This window comes from Etheostoma spectabile, chromosome 18 (genome assembly GCF_008692095.1).
Source record: "Etheostoma spectabile isolate EspeVRDwgs_2016 chromosome 18, UIUC_Espe_1.0, whole genome shotgun sequence".
NCBI lineage: Eukaryota > Metazoa > Chordata > Actinopteri > Perciformes > Percidae > Etheostoma > Etheostoma spectabile.
Window position 1 is genome coordinate 4,391,274 of NC_045750.1, and position 22,975 is coordinate 4,414,248.

General features: G+C 41.2%; 1 protein-coding gene across 1 annotated transcript in view; it reads left to right on the forward strand.

Annotated features, from left to right (window-relative positions):
* myo6a (myosin VIa) overlaps positions 1-22,975 on the forward strand; it is a 135,504-nt gene that overhangs the window by 18,321 nt on the left and 94,208 nt on the right. Inside the window, exons 2-10 of the mRNA XM_032543620.1 lie at positions 834-968; positions 6,407-6,476; positions 6,579-6,652; positions 9,076-9,222; positions 9,712-9,800; positions 10,743-10,798; positions 11,783-11,880; positions 13,022-13,186; positions 15,876-15,956. Of these exons, the coding sequence (XP_032399511.1) occupies positions 852-968; positions 6,407-6,476; positions 6,579-6,652; positions 9,076-9,222; positions 9,712-9,800; positions 10,743-10,798; positions 11,783-11,880; positions 13,022-13,186; positions 15,876-15,956 (897 nt within the window). The 5' untranslated portion in view covers positions 834-851. The remainder of the gene's footprint in view (positions 1-833; positions 969-6,406; positions 6,477-6,578; positions 6,653-9,075; positions 9,223-9,711; positions 9,801-10,742; positions 10,799-11,782; positions 11,881-13,021; positions 13,187-15,875; positions 15,957-22,975) is intronic.

The following is a 22,975-nucleotide window of genomic DNA, read 5'->3' on the forward strand; positions in this document are numbered from 1 at the left end:
GTAATACGTTTGTTGGCCGCCACAAAGCCCCAGACAGCTCAACCAGTACACGTGTGTGTGTGAGTCGATGCAGTTCTTGTTCAGTCCACAGTTGAACTACCGCTCCCGTTTTCAGATTTCCAATAATTCATCTGTAAACGAAAGCAACCACATAACTAACACAGTACTAGAGGCCCAGACTTGAGTAAAAGTACACGTGCTCTATCAAAAAAGTGACTTGAGTAAAAGTTGAAGTGATGTTTAAGTGCCACACTTAAGTGGAAGTACTGAAGTATTCAACATTTTTTGAAGTTAAGTATTGCAAGTAGTTTATTTTAAAATGTACCACTCAAGTACTGAAAGTAAAAGTACAAGTATTATTATGTAGTTATTAAAGAAAGCAGTCAAAAGTTTGAATATCATATTTTTTATTGTCCTTTTGTTTACATGGGGCGGCTTAGGCTCAGCGGTAGAGAGGTAGCCGGCCAATCTAACTGTCACTAACCCCCGCCCCCTGCTCCAACCATCTTGTTGTTGATTGGCTGTTGGGGATTTTGGTGCCTATCCTGTGCCTCTAGTGTTTGTCGTTCACGCCCCTGTGTTGTCTCCTGATTCCGGACCTTTTTCACAGTGTATTCAGGGGCAGGCAGCTAGCGGATCAAGGACAGATGCCTATGATTTGAGAAAAATATGAAGTCTTGCTGAAACCATGCAGGAACTCATAATGCACCTTTTTAATGCTGTAAAGTACAACTCATGAATCATCTGACCTTTAATGTCGATGTAAAGAAACATTGTAGGTTACAGGCCGGAGAAAGACCACGTCTGACTGTTGTGCGTGTCATGTTTTCCAGAGTGCTCAGAGCGGTGCGATGGAGGACGGGAAGCCGGTGTGGGCGCCCCACCCAGCGGACGGGTTCCAGCTGGGAACTATAGTGGACATCGGGTCCGACAGCCTCACCATCGAACCTCTCAAACAGAAAGGAAAGGTGAGCCAGCTCTGGACCGACAGAAACAACAGCTGGTCCCAATACACACTTTTTTCGAACTTTTCCCAAATGGGTTTTGGCCTTTTTAACAAACGTTTCAGCTTCATACCTGACTACTGGCATTTTGGCTGACAGTTTGCTACGTTGGCATTACAATGCTGACTTCAGAAGACCTCAGATACAGTATTAGGGGACCACTAAGGTCTATATCAAGAGACCTCAGATACAGTATTAGGGGACCACTGGGGTCTATATAAAGAGACTTCAGATACAGTATTAGGGACCACTAAGGTCTATATAAAGAGACCTCAGATACAGTATTAGGGGACCACTGGGGTCTATATAAAGAGACTTCAGATACAGTATTAGGAGACCACTGGGGTCTATATAAAGAGACTTCAGATACAGTATTAGGGGACCACTGGGGTCTATATAAAGAGACTTCAGATACAGTATTAGGGGACCACTAAGTTCTATGTAAAAGCTCACCGTTTCATGGGACCTTTAAACTGTTGTTGCAAAACCCCTTCTGGCAGTCAGTTGCATTGTGGGTAATGTGGGGGTTTTGACATTGAAGAAGAATGTGTTGGGTTAACAAAAGACGATATCGCTGCTTTGATTTAGATGCTTTTAAATAAAGTAGTCTTTTTAAGGTGGAAATCTAAATATACCCATCATGCAAGGGTTTCATAAGCACATCAAAGAGCTTAAAAAGCCCCGGAAAAAGTCTCATCTTCCTGGATCTCTCAGAGCTTTTAGTTTCCTGAATGCTTTTTCGGCCGCGTGTTAATGATTAAACATGTCACTTCACCTCACGTGGAAGGAGCCGCAGCTCTGGAAGCAATAAAGTATCATTCAATGATTCATCCCCAGACCCTGCAGCTTTACAAGCCCGCAGGTGGAGCGCGCTCAAGTGCAAAATGAATCAGATCATCTCAGATCATCTGAAGTCAAGTGGCTCTTCACAGCAAGACAAACAGGCTACCCTTGATTTCTCCCTGTCCGCCCTTAATTCACTTTTCGGCTGGATCAGGTGCCATATCGCCTTCCAGCCAAGCTTTCAATGTCACTTAAAGAGCCCGTCGCCGTGATAACACATAAAGAGTGGTTTCCGTCTCGCTAATCTTTTTCCCACAAGGCCTCTGTGATGGAGTGCTTTAAAAGAGGCCTCTCGCTAATTCTGTGTGCTGTCAGCACATAAAACACAAGATGGTCAGCGCTTAATGAGAACATACGCTTAATGGGATCTCAGGATCGTGTGTGTGTGTGGGTGTGGGTGTGTGTGTGGGTGTGTCTCTTTTTGTGTGTCTGTATCTATGTGTCTGGGTGTGTGTGTGTGGTGTCCATCCTTTTGGGACCATTTAAAGTTAAACAGTTTTTCCTCTTTTGTTGGTAAAACTCGTGTAAAACACGCATTGCGAAAATGTTGAGATGTATGAACGATCTGACAGAAAACAGTAAGTGTGAAATATAGAGTCTACTTGTGCTACATTGGGGGTTAAATAACATAGCAAGATGTCACACAAATGGACCATTCAGAGACACTCCCACCGTTGCTTGGTCTGGTCTGAATGAACCCGGAAACCATTCGCTGTTCGTACCTTTTGAGAACACCAAGGCGGAGTAACAGCGCAGCATTCCCTCCTTGAGACTGGGAAACGGGGTCTTCCTCTGTAGCATGAAAGGTTGCTGGGATCAGTCAGTTGCTTGTTCTCCCGGCTTTGATTCAGTTAAAATAGATTTTATGCTGCTTCGAAGTTAATAACTTGTGCTCACTAATTGACCCTTGCACACATAAATCAAATGTTCATGGTGCTGTAGGAGCCTTAAACCTTTGACTTCAATATAATCAAGTGCAGGTTTATTTAGCCTTCTCTCCAGTTGTCATCCTTACATTGAGCTCACAAGTTAATATTAAAATCAGTTAACTGTCTGCGGGTTAAAATTCAAGCCGCTCCGACCTTAATTTCTTTCTTTAAGCTGAAGCTTAGTTAGAATGCAGTACATTGCCTGCGTTACAAGGTTTCTTTTTGTTTCCACTTCTTAAAGAAACCCCAGATCTGTGTCATATTGCTTTGGGAGCACGGACACTCGCGCTCCTCAGATCTGTTGTGAGTTTGTGTGTCCGAGGGTTTCCGGGCTGCAGCCGACTCCGAGGCCTGTAACAGAGTGGGAACAATGTCCCGGTCTGTCCCGCTGCAGCCACTTTGTGCCAGTGTCTGACGATGCGTTCACTTGCTGGCAGACCTCCCGCGATGCACGTCAGGAAGAGGGCAGGGAGCATGATACGCTGTCATACCATCAGTCACAGTGGATGACTCTTTGCCCTGTGGAGTGTGTGTTTGATCTGCTTAGTGTTGGTGAGGAGAAGAGGCTCAATTATTATTACTGTACACTGGATATGCTAAGTTATCTGTAGTTTAGAGACTTGAAGGAAGAATTGTATTACAGGCATTTAAAGGTCCCATGACATAGTGCTCTTTGGATGCTTTTAGGCCTTGTGGTCCCCTAATACTGTATCTGTAGTTTCTTTTACATAGACCTTAGTGGTCCCCTAGTACTGTATCTGAAGTCTTTTTATATAGACCTCAGTGGTCCCCTAGTACTGTATCTGAATTCTCTTTTATATAGAACTTAGTGGTCCCCTAATACTGCATCTGAAGTCTCTTTTACATAGACCTTAGTGGTCCCCTAATACTGTATCTGAAGTTTCTTTTACATAGACCTTAGTGGTCCCTTAATACTGTATCTGAGGTCTCTTTATATAGACCTTAGTGGTCCCCTAATACTGTATCTGAAGTCTCTTTTATATAGACCTTAGTGGTCCCTAATACTGTATCTGAAGTCTTTTTATATAGACCTCAGTGGTCCCCTAGTACTGTATCTGAATTCTCTTTTATATAGACCTTAGTGGTCCCCTAATACTGTATCTGAAGTTTCTTTTACATAGACCTTAGTGGTCCCTTAATACTGTATCTGAGGTCTCTTTATATAGACCTTAGTGGTCCCCTAATACTGTATCTGAAGTCTCTTTTATATAGACCTTAGTGGTCCCCTAATACTGTATCTGAAGTCTCTTTTATATAGACCTTAGTGGTCCCCTAGTACTGTATCTGAATTCTCTTTTATATAGACCTTAGTGGTCCCTAATACTGTATCTGAAGTCTCTTTTATATAGACCTTAGTGGTCCCCTAATACTGCATCTGAAGTTTCTTTTACATAGACCTTAGTGGTCCCCTAATACTGTATCTGAGGTCTCTTTATATAGACCTTAGTGGTCCCCTAATACTGTATCTGAAGTCTCTTTCATATAGACCTTAGTGGTCCCCTAATACTGTATCTGAAGTCTCTTTTATATAGACCTTAGTGGTCCCCTAATACTGTATCTGAAGTCTCTTTCCCAAAATTCAGCCTTGTAGCAGTATTCCAGCCACTAGAGCCAGTCCCACAATGAGCTTTCCTTAGGATGTGCCATTTCTGAGTCTGTAGCTTTTGAGGAGGAGAGAGGGGGGGGCAAGGTGGAGGCTGGGGGGTGTGCCCTTGACCAACTGCCACTTTGCTCATTTGAAAGCCATGATGTCTCTCTCTCATGGGACAAATTCTCTGGGCGGGCAAAGCAGAGAAAGGGGAGGTAACCTTGCTCCTTATGACCTCATAAGGGGCAAGTTTCCAGATTGGCCCATCTGAGCTTTAATTTTCTCAAAGGCAGAGCAGGATACCCAGGACTCGGTTTACACCTATCACCATTTCTAGCCACTGGGGGACCATAGGCAGGCTGGGGGAACTCATATTAATGTTAAAAAACCTCATACAGTGGAATTTTCATGGAATGGGACCTTTTTAAGGGAAATCTTTTTGATTTAATAAAGCAAGACTTTGTAACGCCAGGGATCACCAAATTAAAGAAGCTTTTAGTAACTTGCATAAAGGAGACAGGGATGTTTTTTGCTACCAGGTTAGGTGTCAGATTGCATTAGTAATGCTGTTAGCATTAGGGTGTGTCACCATTCTCCAAATCCTCGAAAGGTCACGATGCTTGACTTTTACATTTTTATTTTATATATATTTTTAAAGCCCAGGTTGCTATGCCATTTTTAGAGTTTTATGCAATATAATATCTGACCTTCGTTCCCAATGTACCACACTGCATTTTATGTATATATATATATATATATATATATATATATATATATATATATATATATATATATATATATATATATATATATACCAGACTGTTCTAGCTGCCTTTAACCACTTAGTCATTGGATCCACATTATTGGTGATTATTTATCAAAACTCTCATTGTGTTTATATATTTAGAGAAAGCTACTTTGATACCGTATGAGGGTCAGCTGTGTCTCTCCGTCCAGCCTCCTGTTACAGTACCTCCTTCCTCCAAATTATTCATCAAGCCTTCAACTGCTATATTTATCCCTCTGGATGAATACATTAACAAAAAGACATGGATTGGCCAAAAACTTGAAGAGTCAAAACCTTTCTGTGATTGTGTTGCAAAATGAGTTTGTCATTCAACTGTCAACAAATATAGAAACTACCAAGATGACATCACAGTAGGTAGAAAATGTAAAAAACTAAAAAGAAATAATCGCTACCAGTCAGGTGCGATCCAGTAGCAGGAAAGCCATCGGCCATTTTTTTTCACAGAGCAGTTAAAGGAAACTTGACCCAGTGTTGAATCAAAGAGATGTCATATGATGTGTTAAATATTCATAACTGCATCATTTCATGGTTTTGTTTCTCAAAATACAAAAAAGAAAGTCTTGAACATTCATGTTTCCTTTGCTGCTGTGGTTTGATTAACAGTATATACTTTGATAAGAAAGTCTATGTCCGTAAATAAACCCTAAATAGACTCGTCCTAATAACTAATGAAATCCATGGGTAGTTATTGGACTTCAGTGTTTCCTTAAGTGGGGGCAGGTCTGTTCAAACAACACCCACCCACCCCCACCCCCGCTGAATATATTTATTCACCTCCATTCACACACAATGAGGCATATTTTCAGTTGTTATTAAACTGTATTCTTTTAGGAATTATAGGGTACATAACATCAACAACATGATTCTTCATAAGTAAACCAGAACCCAAATAACTACATCTATAGACTATTTCCAATTTATATTGTATTACACGGACTCACTTACCGTTTGAATGTTTCCTGATGTTTGATATCAGGACGATGAGCTGACAGAACTTGACCAAGTTGACCGTTGTCCAATCAGAACGGACCCACCGCGGTGACGTTTTTGGTGGAGCTAACCCAAAATCAACCTAGAGGAAACACTGGCCTTTATTCCAGAATATCACAGACTCAATTCTGTCTTTGTGGTGTTGCACTTGCGTGAGGTTTTTGGCTGCATAATTCAAAATCTTTGCATTTCCTTCATTTTTCTTTTGTCCCTTTTTTTGCAGACATTTTTGGCTGCTATCAACCAAGTCTTCCCCGCTGAGGATGACGTCAACAAACATGTGGAGGACAACTGTAAGTTTGGTGTTTTTGCCTCATTTCTGCTCATGAAAGACAATGACTGGCCTTTATTGTTCCGGAGACTTTAATGTGTAATGTCCTCTCTGTGTCTCTCAGGTTCTCTGATGTACTTGAACGAAGCCACGCTGCTCAACAACGTTCGCGTGAGATACAGCAAAGACAAGATTTATGTGAGTATTGACATAATAAGTGAGGCTAGTCTTTATTAGCCTGGCTCAGACCTCTTATCAGACCTCTTATGGACTTCCACTCAATTTTCTATTTCTTTCACAACAGTCTTTGCTGAGTTCTGTTGGTGGCCGTGATGTTGTGGCCCTCCTCCCCACGGGGCTCGGGAAAAGTTAGATTTTCCAGCTCGCTCCATTAGCGGTGAAGGAGTTAGCTAAGGCTAATGCTAGCAATGCCAAGCCGACGTCACGACCAAAGGTTACCGATTTGTTATGGCAGATCCAGAGTGGGTCTGGGCAGATCCAATAGTTTTAAACTTCAACAGAGGACCAGGCTAATGGACCAGAGTCTGGTAGGACCAGGCTAGTGTACCAGAGTCTGGTAGGACCAGGCTAGTGGACCAGAGTTTGGTAGGACCAGGCTAATGGACCGAAGTCTGGTAGGACCAGGCTAATGGACCAGAGTCCGGTAGGACCAGGCTAATGGACCAGAGTCCGGTAGGACCAGGCTAATGGACCAGAGTCCGGTAGGACCAGGCTAATGGACCAGAGCCCGGTAGGACCAGGCTAATGGACCAGAGTCCGGTAGGACCAGGCTAATGGACCAGAAACTGGTAGGACCAGGCTAGTGTACCAGAGTCTGGTAGGACCAGGCTAATGGACCAGAGTCCGGTAGGACCAGGCTAATGGACCAGAGTCCGGTAGGACCAGGCTAATGGACCAGAGTCCGGTAGGACCAGGCTAATGGACCAGAGACTGGTAGGACCAGGCTAGTGTACCAGAGTCTGGTAGGACCAGGCTAATGGACCAGAGTCTGGTAGGACCAGGCTAATGGACCAGTCTGGTAGACCAGGCTAATGGACCAGAGTCTGGTAGACCAGGCTAATGGACCAGAGTCTGGTAGACCAGGCTAATGGACCAGAGTCTGGTAGACCAGGCCAATGGACCAGAGTCTGGTAGGACCAGGCTAATGGACCAGAGTCTGGTAGACCAGGCTAATGGACCAGAGTCTGGTAGGAGCGGGCTAGTTATTTATAGCTGAATATTTTCAATGTCGCTGAAGCTTTTAAAGTTGAAATCATTATGGATCAAATGTCTCATCATCTTTAGATTCATGACAAAAGAACTGCTTCTGTTGAAAAATAAATAGAATTAAAGGATTGAGACCCATGAAAGAACATTTGACAAAGGTTGAAAGTGATTTCCAGAATCCCCTAAGCCCTTTTTATCCTGCGGGTACAAAATATTTCCTGCGGTGCACAGTCAAGTAGAACTCTGAAAGCACACGAAAACAGTGATGACATGAGAGACACAGGCTTCTCAAACAAAACTCAGAACGAGGTGACGTAACATGTTATTCACTGACGAAGGAAACCTGTTGTCAATCAGACAACAACATATCTAGATGTTTTAACCGGCCTGTGGCACCTTTGAGTAGAACGCACACACACACAAACTGCAGGATCATTTTTAGCCTTGGCTAACGTTTTAATAAGATAAGATCAGATGAACACACACACACACACAACCACACACACACACACACACAGGTACTTACATGCAAACCCTATTTTTACAGTCTATGATGCAAACGCCTAAATGCACACTCACCTTTTATCACTTTCACTTGCAGACACACGTCTCTTTCACACACACTTTGCGTAATATCACTCTAATAACTTTGACTTTCAATGTAATGTGATGCAGCTCAAAGTGAGTTATAGAAATGTTAAACAAATACAACATAGTATAAGAGGTTATGTAAGGACACTTCTTTATAATTTACACAGTCCCCAAGAGCTCTTCAAGAGAAAAACTCCACAAATGTCCTGGCTTTCTAAAAATGTCCTCACTTTACTAAAATGTTCCAACTTTCTGAAAACATTCTCACGGTTTGAAACTCAAATCGGTCCTCAAAATACAGAAGTACAAGAGCGTACAAGAGCGCACATTAACACTCACTCACTCACTCACTCACTCACTCACTCACTCACTCACTCACTCACTCACTCACTCACTCACTCACTCACTGAGTTGTTAGCTGTCAGACTCAGTGCACGCTGACATCTACTGGCTGAAGAAGGAACTTCTCCAACTTTTTAATGTCATCTTTATAGATTTATTGATTGCTTATTTACATTAGTTAAACAGATTTTTCAGATGCTCAGTAGAACTTTTACAAACATTACACAAATCCAAATCAACAGCTCTTACTGTCTGTAAGTACTGAAAGCAGGAGTTTGACAAAGTTTGTTGCACCGGGTGAATAAATCCATTGTGAACCTACATTGATATGCTGGCTGGTTAGAAATTTGCGAGTGGGCGGATTAGACATGTGCATTAAAAAGGAGGATAGCTTCTGTGAGCTTCATCCTCTGAATGATGTGTGGTGTTCCTCGCTGATTTTCCTCCTCTTCTTCGCCCAGACGTTTGTAGCCAACATCCTGATCGCGGTGAACCCGTACTATGACATCCCAAAGCTTTACTCGCCAGAGACCATCAGCCAGTACCGGGGCCGCTCGCTGGGCACGCTGCCGCCGCACGTCTACGCCATCGGTGAGTCAGCACAAAACGCATGCACGCACGCACAAATGTAAAGTGATGCAGCTCAAAGTGAGTTGTGGAAATATTAAAACAAATATGAGATACAGTATAAAATACATGTTAACATCTCAGCAGTTAGAAAAAGTAAATGTGAAAGAAACGCAGGTTGAATCAGAATACACACACACACACACACACACACACACACACACACACACACACACACACACACACACACACACACACGTGTGTTGTTTGTGATCTAACAAGTGTGTGTGTGTGTGTGTGTGTGTGTGTGTGTGTGTGTGTGTGTTTTGTGTGTGTGTGTGTGTGTGTGTGTGTGTGTGTGTGTGTGTGTGTGTGTGGTTGTGTTTTTGTGGTTTGTGTGTTTGTTGTTTTGTGTGTGTGTGTGTGTGTGTGTGTGTGTGTGTGTGTGTGTGTGTGTGTGTGTGTGTGTGGTGTGGTGTGTGGTGTGTTGTGTGTGGTGTGTGTGTCGGGGCCAGCTGATAGGCGTACAGGGACATGAAGTGCTAAAGATGAGCCAGTCCATCATCGTCTCGGGGGAGTCCGGAGCCGGGAAGACCGAAAACACCAAGTTTGTGCTCAAGTAAGGATGACGATGCATCTTTACACACCAAAACATGCTGAGTCACAGGTGTCAACTGTCATGTGGTTACAGCTTGCAACGTTCTTGTGAAATACATGTTTTATTTTGCCACTTTTCAGATACATATTAACACCTGTTAGAGTATTTGTATCAATTAAGTCATTGCAGGAATATTATTTATTTGGAGTTGTTTTAATCTTATTTCTTCATTTAACACATCATGCCAGCTTTGCAGCATATTGTCAGTGGAGGCTAGTTTTTAGTATTTTTATAGTGTACTTGTCACTAAATATTACTTTTTAATTTGAAATGATAACAACATCAAAAGTCACACCAGAACTGGGGTTAAAAAGTATAAACTGTTGAAAACAGTCAAAGAAACGCGGAAAAACCACAGTTTACACTTAACTACTTTACTGTCCTTACAATAGTAAGTTTGTTATTAAGTTGACTTAATTTCCCATCACTTTACTGTACTTCATTTTGACTTTACTCTGCACCTGACGTTACTTAAATCAACTTTTTTACATCACCTTACTTTACAGTACTTTTAAAATGTACCCAAATAAACTTCTCTTCACTTGAATTTATTTTTAAATGTTCTTGAAATCACATCCTTCTACTTATTTTTTTATTTATTTTTAGACACATGTTACACATGTTTGTGACAGACATGTTTTAGTTTGGTTTAGCTTGGTGTGCATGTGCTTCTATAGAAATGTGAACCCAATCGGCCACATGGTGGCGCTGTAATTAAGGCTTCAAAATGCAAACTTTGAAAGGATATGTTTCATAACGATGTTGGACCACATGTGTGAAATTACTTTGAAGTTGCTATTGAGAAAAAGTAGTACTGTAGTTATTTGTAGTTGTATTTGTAGTTCAGGGCTGTGGTATTACACCAGAAAACTCTTAACTGTACTGCATGTTTTCTCCTGACAGATACTTGACAACCTCATACGGAACAGGTCAGGACATTGACGAGAGAATAGTGGAAGGTAAGACTCCTCCCCTCCACTTCATATTCGTTTCATATAAGTCTAAAGAGTCATTTTTCTTTTAAACCTAGACCTTGTTTTACTCTGTTTTTGTGTGTAGGTGAATGATAGGAACAACAATCTTTGACATTGGTCTAGTATAAAACAACGTAAACGGCAGCCACAGACCGGGCTGCAATGTAACCCCATGGGGCAAATGTGCATCGTCAGATTATTATTCTAAGTGTCTGACAACATTATGGAAAGGATCTCTTCAGAGATAGACCTTGTTGTTTAAAGAGCAAGATCCTTTTTGTTTAACCAGAAACAGCTCTGAAGTCGCTGGCACTAAACCCACCAGACTCCAAATAAAAAAGCAGTACTTTTAGTGTGTATAGAGCCAACATGTTTTCACATGTAAATCGATAAACTGTGTGTTTATTTCATCCAAAACTAGAGTTATGGCAGTTGAAAAAGTGGAAAGATTACCTAATATGGCTTTTCATAGTTTTATTTAGTTTTTGTCGACTTGGAATGAAGTGCATTTTACAATGCTAAAATTACTGTTAATTTACATGGAGTCTGGTGGCTTTAGCAAATATAATTTTGCGGATGTTTTTTTTACGTCTAAATAAAGGATCTTACTCTTATTACTCTTAAACAGAAATCTTGACCTCTTTAGAAATCCTTTCCATTACGTTGTCAGACATTTAGAATATTAATCTGAGTCTGTCAGCGGCAAAACAAGCATTTTTGTGAAAGTAAATACAAGCTGGACAATTGTCCTATTAACTTACATTGTAGCTTGTTTCTCCGCTGGCGACTGCAGAGATATCGCTTAATACTGGACCGATGTCAAATATTGTTGTTCCCATCAGTCACATAGACACACAAACATAGGAACATAGGGTCCAGGTTGAAAAAAACCCAAAGCTACCTTTTAAGTTCTGTTAAAGAAGTGTTTCCTCTGTGTGAGTTTGTGTTTTCTCCTTTGTAACGTTGCAGCGAACCCGTTGCTGGAGGCTTTCGGAAACGCAAAAACCGTCCGGAACAACAACAGCAGTCGCTTCGGAAAGTTTGTGGAAATCCACTTTAATGAGAAGGTACTTTGTGTGTGTGTGTGTGTGTGTTGTGTGTATATATATATATATATATATATATATATATATATATATAATATTATATATAAATATAATATATATATATATACACAGCATTAACAAAACATAATAATAACTTTAATCTGCTTTGTTTGCCTCCTGATGCCCACCTGATGAGTGTATCACAAACACTGAAAAGCTATGAAGTATATTATATATCACACCTAATAGCTTTAGTTGTTTTGCATCAACTGTTTATATTAATCTTCATATGCACTTAATAAATATCTTTGCATTCATGAATAAACCCAATATTCCCTGAATCATCGCAAATGGTTCCGCATCCCTAAACCCTAACGCGGCCTCGGCTTCTGCAGTTTATTTTCTCTCTGTTGCAGACCTGCATAGATGCAATAAATTAGTCTATTTCCATATAGTTCTTGTGCACACATGGGGACCTGTTATTTTTGCTTGATGACACACATTATTAACTGCAGTTTTCTTCCATGCAAACCGGCGTGAAATGTGACATTCCTGCTATTTTATTGGCCTTTCTGTTTCCACCCAAAGTATTACACCTTTTACACCTATCACCATTTCTAGCCACTGGGGGCCATAGGCAGGCTGGGGGAACTCATATTAATGTTAAAAATGACATTTTCATGCCATAGGACCTTTAAAGGTGCTTTCAGACTCCGTCCGGCAAAAACGCAGGTCTTTCCATTCATTTAGAATGGGGGTTGTGCGTTGATGCTGCGGTGGAGGTTGACGCTGGGGGGGGGACACTCAAAAAAACGCAGCGGGACTGCAGTGAAAAGTTGAGACCGACTCAACATTTGGAGAACCACAAACCTACGTCACGCTGCAGCGGCCAATCATATAACCGGCGATCAGACTTGTCGGTGTGTTTCGAGGCGATAATAGTCCCGTACAGCGCTGCCTCTATCTCTGCCACAAGAAAGTAAAAAAAAAAAAAAAGCTTAGAACGGCTGACTGTTTTCTGCAAAAACAAAGCACTCGCTAACGGCTTCATCTATAAACGATCTGGCGGAAAACAGTAACTGTAAAATATGCAGCAACAGCCCAGTGAAAGCTACACACGCAGTCAGTCTGTGTTTTCAAATGTGTGTTTCTGTGTGCTCAGAATGCCGTGGTGGGCGGCTTCGTGTCGCACTACCTGCTGGAGAAGTCGAGGATCTGCCGACAGAGCAAAGAGGAGAGGAACTACCACATCTTCTACCGGCTGTGTGCCGGAGCCACCGAGGACATCCGGCAGAAGTTTCACCTCAGCTCCCCGGACACGTTCAGGGTACGGACACGTCACTCTTACACGTTTTAATAACAACAGTCCAGCTGTACATGTGGGATTTCATTAACGTACAGACATAATTCAGTCAAACAGACCCAGCAGAGGTTTAAATATAGATGGAAAAATATTGATGGATTAACACATCAGATCATGTCAGAGACTCCCTCCATCAAGTAGAAGATGCTCTATCTTTGTCCTCTCTGCCATAAAAACACATCAACATGTTCCTTGTTCCCCGTGGAAACACACGCACACGCACACGCACACACACACACACACACACACACACACACACACACACACACACACACCACACACACACACACACAGACTCAGTCCTTCACACACCATCCTGCTGCCAGAAATACTCACAGTATTATACTGTAGAACTCTGGAGAACATCCGCTCTTATGTTGAAGAACTGCAACTAAGTGTGGACGTACTCTTGCAATTAAAAAAAAAAAAAAAAAAACTGCCTTCAAACAAACTGTAAAATCCAATGAGTCATAATTTGCGTGGGCACTGTGTTTTTTGAGCCACGTCAAAGACAAAATGTACTTTTTTCTGCATTAAAATTTAATTTAATACTGTATATTAAATTATAAATACAGTTCTGTACTGGACTGGTAGCTGGAGAGGTGCCAGTTCAACTGCCGGGCACTGCCAAAGTGCACTTGAGCAAGGCACCGAACCCCCAACTGCTCAAGACGCCTTTCCATGGGCAGCCCCCTCCCTCTGACATCTCTCCATTTAGTGCATGTATAGGTACTGAGCATGTGTGTGTAATTCAGGCCTGTGTGTAATGTGTGTAATAACAACTGTAAATTGTAATTTCCCCTTGTGGGATTCATAAACTATAAAGTATGCCTTATTATTAATTGTAATTGTGTAAATTGCTAATATTAAGTTGTATTATTAACTTTTGTTAGAAATCACTACACAGGCCTGAAATAAACCACACCACACACACACACACACACAACACACACACACACACACACACACTCTCTCTCTTTCGCTCTCTCTCTCTCTCCCTCTCTCCCTTGCTCAAGAGCACCTGGCAGCACCCAGGAGGTGAACTGGCATCTCTCGAGCTACCCATCCACACTCTGTACAGAACTGAAATGAAACCAGTGTTTTTAGCAGGCCAGGGTCTAATTATTGTCCCAGTCCGCCCCTGTCCGTATCGGGGCTGGTAGTGGTGAAAATGTGAATGGTACCCAACCCTAATGAGCATACAGTCAGGCTGGCTGAGGGGGAATTAGACTCCTCATAGAGGGAATAAATGGGGCGAGTCAGCAGAGGGCAGCACTGAGCCGTCTCTGAGCCCAGCAGCAGCTCTCCATCACAGGAGCCCATCTGCCCGTCACACTCTGCACCGTGTTTATTACTCCTCCATTGTGTAAAGAGAGCAGAGGAGGAGCAAACGGCCGCGTTTATCATCAGGTTTGTTTCCTGTGGCACATAAATTGTTACAGCTACATAGAGAGAAAATGGCTGCAGTGGAAGTGGGTGATGCACAGATAATGGCTCTTTTATTTCTGCTGCTGCTCAAATAAAAGAAGTATTGATCTTCGGCAGAGCTCTTTAATTGAATCTGTGTGAAATGCTCTGAGAGAACAGCAAAGCTTTTAAAGTCCAGAGAGTAGATGGGTTCCAAGTACCAAAGAACCAAACTTTTCATTTCTCTCTAGGACAGATTGACAGCTAAACTTTTATTAAATTAAGCCATAGTGATGTTGAGGGAGATTTAGAAGAAGCACACAAGACAGACTTGAAAAGAGAAGAATTAAATATCAACATAATTGTTGGAACAATAAATTTGATTAACACATAACAACAAAACCCATCCAGAAACCAGATGGTTTCCAGTCTCCAAAGGACCGAATTCTTTCAAACAGATTGAGCAATAAATAATATTTGATCCTTGAAGATAATTGATACAAATCACTCCCCTTATTCTCAAACGTAAAACTCTGTTAAATCTGAACACAGAATCCAATCATCACAATAAACCAAAGTTGTAACCCTCCTATCGTCTCCGGGTCAAAAATTTCAAGAATTTGGGTTTCTTTTTTAATCAGTCCACTACGTTCATTGAATTACGGTGTTTTATTCAATTGCATCAATGCAGTAGAAAAACAATTGAGGAAAGAACGTTGAAAAAGTGACAAAAACGTCAGGAAAAAAGTTTTGAAAATGCCAAAAGGCGCAGAAAAATATCGACAAAAATCTAGCTATCCACCTGTCCAAACCGAGATTTCTCTTGCACGACTATTTTATAGCGGCTCTGTACGGAGCTTAGCACCGCCCATGACGATTCTGATTGGTTTAAAGAAATGCCAATAAACCAGAGCACGTTTTGCTCTGGTTGTGCCCCTCCTCCCCACGGGGGTTTAGGAAAAGTTAGTTTTCCAGCTCGCTCCGTTGGTGGTGAAGGAGTTGGCTAAGGCTCAGCGATGCTAAGGCGTACGCTAGTGATGCTAAGGCGTACGCTAGCGATGCTAAGGCGTACGCTAGCGATGCTAAGCCGACATCACAACCAAACGTTAGTGATTGGTTATGGCAGATCCAGATAGGACCGGGATAGCTTAAATTCTCTGTATGCTTCAAATCCAGTTTGTGTGCAAATCATTGCTTGGTTCTCTGAAGGTTTGCTCATTTCTTTCTCTTTCTGTTTGTCCTTCAGTACCTGAACCGAGGATGCACTCGCTACTTTGCCTCCAAAGATACAGACAAACAGATCCTGCAGAATCGCAAGAGCACAGAGGTACAGTATGACTCAATTTCTTTTTCTGAATCATATTGCACAGAATAAACCAATGAGCTCATTCAAAACCCCCAAAGGTTTTTTTTAATACAAAATAACGAGCTGTTATTCGGATTCTGTAGAACATGGTAGAAGAACAGAGAGGTTGTGTGTGAGCGCAGATGTTAAATCTAGTTTAAAGCAGAGATCTTCAACAGGGGGTCCTCAGAGTTACTGCATTGGGGAAGCCAAAGTACTTTTTGTTAGATATTACTAGAAAGTTTTTTTCTTCTCAGAAATTAAAAGATGTCCAGAAAAATACATCTGATGGATTCAATGTACTATGAGCAAAGAGGAAGGTGCCCATTCGATAAAAAAACAAAACATTTAATTTACACAGCATTGATGATACGCTTATTAATAAGGTAGCCAAAATGGTTGCCATTAGAGCCCGACCAATATATCGGCGGGCCGATATTATCTGCCGATATTAGGCATTTCCCGAATTATTGGTATCTGCATTGATAATGGCAGATAATTTTTTTAAATATTTTAAAACATCAGAATAATTTTATATGACAAATAAATGACTCTGATAAATAAAATAAAAATAAAATTTAAAAAAAGTGGACGGTCAACCAAGTTATGAGTGTTGGTGTTGCATGGTTTGTCCACCAGAGGGCGGTCTACACATGTTCCTCAAAGCTCGACTTTGCCTTCCACATGTATGTTACAACATGGTGTGTACACAATATATGCATATCCATTCTCATCCATCTGGCCCCATAGGTGTAATTTACAGGGGGGAAAAGTGGATATCTCACCCCTCCAAACTAAATTTTTAGACAATATATGTAATAGGGAATCCTTGCTCTGTCTTTCTTTCCGCTAAGGGGTCCTTTGCCTAAATAGCGTTCATTTGGCTTTAAGGTTGTTTTTTTCCCCCAGTGAGGATGTTGAGCCTCGTGCAGCTGCAGTGTGTTCAGGTCTGAGTTAAGAGCTCATGCAAACTCAAGAGCAGAGAAAAGCGAACCCCCCCTCTCGTCGCCCTGTGAGTCGTAACAAAAGGAAACAATTGATTGCAAACTCCTATTAGCGCCTCCTTTAACCTGACTCAGCAGATTCATGTAGATTACAGCCTCCGGCTCACAGCATTTTTTCTTTCGGCGTGCGGGACAGTTTCCACCTTTTATTTACACCCAGTCACCTTCTCTGGTAGATCCCTGCTCACTGTGTCTCTTCACTCTTTTCATTCTCCTTGTCCTTCTCTTTCACGCCCGTTTACTCAGCATCCTCCTCTCATCTCCTCTGCTCAACAGATTTATCTAGGGCTGCCCCCTCTGAGTCCATAATGCCTGCTAGACACTACAATACTTTGAACAGACTTTAAAAAGACTGTCTGATGTCACAAAGACAATCACCCCACATCTAACGTTTAAATGTAAAGACTGGGGCTCTTGCAGGGTCACATATCACAAGACTACAGCAAGATATGTTCAGAACATGTAACTAAGCTAGCTAGCTACTTCTAGTGTTAGCTAGGGCTGTAATGATATGCAAAATGAAACCGAAATCGCGATACTCGGCTCCACAAACCTGCGTCGCGGAGTGAGAAGGCAAAATTGCGACACCCCCCTTCCTACTCCCAGGGTTATCCTTCCCATCCAGATCCAATGCCACCACATCTTTAAATTACCATTAGTATTATTCATTTTGGTGCCTTATCCCCGGTATGGTAAATTTAGCTTACTGTAAAGACAACCCAAAAAAAAGGTTTGTGTTGAATCGTGGCTCAAAAATCTTGACACAAACCGAATCCTGGGTTTGGTGGATCGTTACAGCCCTGGTGTTAGCTGGTAATTAAAACTATAGTGCGTAGTTTCCGTCGCCCCATGAGGAATTCTAAGTAATGAAAACAAAGTTGTCAGCCCGTCCAAATGATACAAGCCTTCTGTGATTGCGCCAAGGAGGACACGGAGGATTAAAAACACCTGATGGACTCTTCAGAAGAGTCATTATCTTCTCTCCAGTTTCTGCGCTAAAAGTCACCGGACATCACAATAGTTTGAACACAGTCATACTAAGAAATCCAGAGAGGGGTGTGTGGAGATGATAGTCTGAATTAGCTTCGCACAAAAGCTTCAATGGATAGTCTGCCGATTAGTTTTTTCTTTCTTTCCTTTCACAAATAGGCCAGTTTTACTTTGCTATCAATATGTTGGATTCATATAGATGTCTAATTTCAGGTATTTTAATGTCTCACAGACCCTCTGTTGAATTCCTCTGCTCTAAGATATTTCATTGGTCTTGTTGATGTTGGTTATTCTTACACACTCTGATGATTTTCAGAATAAATTCTTATTTTCCAAACAGCAAACTCTTTAATTAGCCACCCGGCTGAGAGCCTCGGCGCCGCACAAAGACATCTAATGTGCCGCACTTATAAAAAAAGCGCGCTATGTGAAATTAGCTCTATCCTTTGCCCTCAGCCTTTTGATTAATTATGCAAAAGTATTCCAATACAGCGGCTGTACATGGCTTTCCCCGCAGTGCAGCGTTATTAATTATCATATCCATTAAAAAAGGAACACGAGATTCCTGATCTGCTGAAGTTGGCGGATAAATGAAAGAATCTTCCACCGAGACTCATAAATCCAATTATATAGATTCATAATTAAATTAGCTACTTTCCGGGAAACATGGAGGATTCACTCCACAAGTCTCTGCCTATATTTTAATAATATATCACAATTTCTTTTAAAACAGATTCCACGCAGATTTATCATATCTGTATCCTTGATTATTTAATGTGTTTCTAATAGAAAACGAAAAAACAATGCTGTCTGTTAGTGCAGGATTTCTTATTGAAGTCTCAGCTAACACTGCACACTTGTCTGTCTTTTTCCTTATTAAAATAAAAAGCAACATTCAAGACATGGACAGTCATTCACTGTTACAATGTCCCACGTGAACAGACAAAGTAATGTTTGTAGTTAATAAAAATAATCCTTCCTGAAGGTACGCATTTCTCTGACATAATTTGTCTTTCCCGCACAACAATATTTGTTGTTGTCCTCAAATATACCTGAGGTTTCTGAAAACACGATTTTCAAAACGATAAAAAAGTTGTCTCCCATTTTTCATGCAAAGCAGAGAAAGGGGAGGTAACCTTGTCCCTTATGACCTCATAAGGGGAACTCATAAAAAACCTTGTAAAGTGAAATTTTCTTGTCATGGGACCTTTAATTCAATTGTAGTGCAATTAATGCAACAGTGGCAAAGAAAACCTTCCTTTTAGGCAGAAACCTCAAACAGAAGCTTGGTGTCTTGGTGTCCAGCCATCTGCCGCGTTGGGACACCAATACAGATATAGAGAAATATGAATTCTAATAATTACCGCAGTTGGTGTGGCAATTATAGTAACAATAAAGACAACAGAACTATGACGAGACATAAAAATAGTAGCAGTACTGAGCGTAGCAGGGTGTACAGCAGGACCACGGCAGCAGCTGCAGCCACGATCCAGGTGCCGCCACAGTCCAAGAAAAACAGAGAGGACTCCCCAGAGATAAGTTAGTAACAAGCATTGCTGAGACGTGAATGCACACAGATGGAAAGAGAGAGGAGCGCAGTGTGTCCCCCGGCAGTCTAAAACTATAGCAGCATGACTAAGAGCTGGTCCAAGGCAGACCTGAGCCAGTTCTATGAGGGTTGGTAGATGAATCCGACAACTATGACGAGAAGCAGGGATGAGTCGAGATGATTGAAGAAGTGGGATTCTGCTTTTTTTCTGAAGTAGTAGCTGTAAAGTTTAAGGAGCAGATATCAGCGTGATGGTGCAGCAGATTGAAATGGGAGCCTGAGAAGAGTTTACCGGCCTCTCCACAGCCCAGTTACCTTTTGAAATAGTCTTAACGTCTAACTCCATTAGGTCAAATTTGGCCATAATTTTTACAGTCACGGACAGTTATCTTTGACTGCAGTGATGAAACGGAAATATAAACTGTACAGCTGCAACAATTCCAAACACATTTTACTTTCCCTATTTTTAGGACTTGTTTTAAATTTGATTATGAACTTAATCAAATGTGTCAGATCTGTTTTAATGTCCTCAATGGCAAATATCAGTGCTTTACATTCTTTAAAACCTGATTCCTTTGTCTAAGATTTTCTTTAGTCCTTCAGTAATTTTTTGTGCTTTTTCATACTGAATGACTTATTTTCAAGAATCCTTGTAGCACTTCTGAGCATGATACTTAGTGGAGAAACTCAGTTTTACAGATCTGTCGATGAATTCATCTAATAGATTAGTCAACTGGAGCGTATGATTGTTAGACGATTAAGAATTTCTTTAAAAAGGACCAGTACAAAAGGAGGGCTGTCCCTACTTTCGTACTGGTCCTTTTTTACTACAATCTAAACCAAACTTGCAGAGATAAATAAACCAATTTTGTTTGGTTGATATATTTGTACTCCAACTGTTGTCTTCAGAATGAATGCATGTAATGTTATCTTCTTGGTAAGGAAACTAAAGCCATGGGGAATAAGATAATACTTGATTCATTAAAAACACACTGGAGGTGACAAGGCGTTTAACTGTGAAGACGTTCAGAAGGCAACAAAGAAGTCAAAGGAAATACATTAATGAAAAACAAAGAAATGGCAAACAGTCTGCGGGTCAACCGCAAAAAAATTGATACCACCCGGCTTGTGCGACCCAATTACCTGATCGGGTTTGAGTGGTTTGTACCGAGGGAGCACACAATTACAGATTAAAAGGATAAGTTTTGTCCTGGGAAATGGCCTCAGATACAATTGGTTTAGTGAAGTCTTTTTGCTTTATTTCACACGAGTCTGCAGAGACCCGTGTGAAATACTATTTGCAACTCGCACCAGGTCAGCGCAGATAAAACCCATTAAATCCAGAATAAGAGAGAAGTTACATTCACTTTAAAGTAGCCTGACATTCAGGTAAGAGGATATCAGAATACTATTTAGGGAAACAAATGTGTGGATGTAAAGCTTCCCACACAAGATAAAAGACAGAGTCTCCCCCCCCCCATCCGGCCTAGGGCTGCAGGCGAATTAAAATAAATGCACAACAGGATTATTTGCAGGTGATGTACAGTAATCGCTGATAAATGATGTGCTGTGTGTCTCCTCACTGCTCCGTCTCGTGTCACACAGGAGGACAAGGTGATTGGGTGTTCCTCCGCCTTGTTTCTAACGCTCCCTTTGACCACTTGATAGTGATGTGAAGTCTCAGGGCTTCTCTGAGGGTCTGGGGGTTTAAAGTAGAGATGTTCCGATACCAGTTTTGGAGAAGCCTCCGATTCCGGATTAAATGCTGGCATCGTAAAAAAGTACTGGAGTTTATACACCGATCCGATACCATGAAATTTAGCCCAGAAGAAAATCTATTTTAAAGTAGAGGAAGAACCCTACGTTCTTCTACGTATTTATTATTTTTGAAACATAGAAGCTTCATTCAATCATCAAAGCGTTCAGCACTATTGGAAAATTCATCCATTTTCAACTGCTATCTAATCAGTTAAACATTCCCCAAGAACGACCATTTTAACATGTTCCACCTCTTTCATCCATTCTGGAAGCGTCAGCCTTTCAACATACAGCATTCACACCGCTTTTCTTCAGAAGTCGCGCTCTCTAGTTTATTCATGTTGAGTGGAGTTTAACAACAAAGATACAGCCGTTCAAAGCATAATAATTTACATGACACTGATAACGAAAACGTACATCGTTATCGGGCGATATGCAAAAACGCAATTTTATGGGGGGGGGTGGGGGGGATTCAGCCCCCCAAATAATCAAAACTGGCGAGTGCAACATCCCCCCAAAATCTAATAATAAATTCCTTTGCATAAATAAAGACATTCGCACCATAACTGTTTGCAGAAAAATTAATCAAAATCCAGGAAATTAAGTGTTTGATATGCTCAAAATTTCATTTATTGCTAAAAAACGGAGATCTCAACCCCCCCATGTTGACCCAAAGTCATGCCCCTTCTGATACGCGAGTTCATGTATTGGAATCGGCATCGGAAAGCAAAAAAAAATGGTATTGGAACATCTCTAGTTTAAAGCATGCTGGGTTTTAATATTTCTCTGTCCCCTGGAGTGCTTTTTCCAGCTTTCCTCTGCTGTGTAGACGATTTAGAGCCTTTCCATCCAACTGAAATCTCTTTTGGTTGCTTCTGTGTCACAGTTGCTTGAATGTCACAGTGCGGCGATGTGTGTACTAAACCACTCAGACAATCGGCCAGTTGCACAAAATAAAATGGGCTGAATGGATATTTTCTCTCCTTGTGTGTCGATGTTTCCACTTTATGTTCTAGGAAACATCCCAGGAAAACTTACTGTTTATTGGCTAAAGATCCAGTTTATTGCTGCGTCTGTTTCATTGACCAGCAGCCTCATCACATCAATACTTTTGCAACATTACAGGATGCAGAAGGCAATTTGTAATTTGAATGTGTTTTAAGATGTCTGCAAGCTCCAAAACAAGTTTAGTTTTGAGATAAGGCTGTAAACCAAACTATCAGGACATTCTGCCGACATCTCACTGCTAAACAGACAAATTATATTTGTTCTTAGGAGAATAGAAAGATAGAATAGAATAGAGGTATTTCATAAGCAACAAGCTGGTCATTCCCTGTCTTGCATAGTTTACGAAAGTGAAGTATAATTTGTGTATCCGTTCCGTGACTCGGAAGCGCTCCAACATTTGATTTTTCCTTGGCCCATGCTGCAACTTTCCACCAAGATTCATTAAAAGTCAGGCCAGTACTTTTTCTGTAATCCTGCTGACAAACAAACCAAAAAACCTAAACCCTTCGGTTGCGCAATGCAAAACTGAAGCTGCAGGATTACATTTCTGGCCACTAGCAGCTTCAATGTTGCATTGCATAAAGGTTTTGGGTATGGATAAGTGAAGTCAGAACATCTGGAAGTACAGTAAACATCAAATAAATCTGTCACAATCTGTCAGATTGATGGATTGATGGATGATGGATGGATGG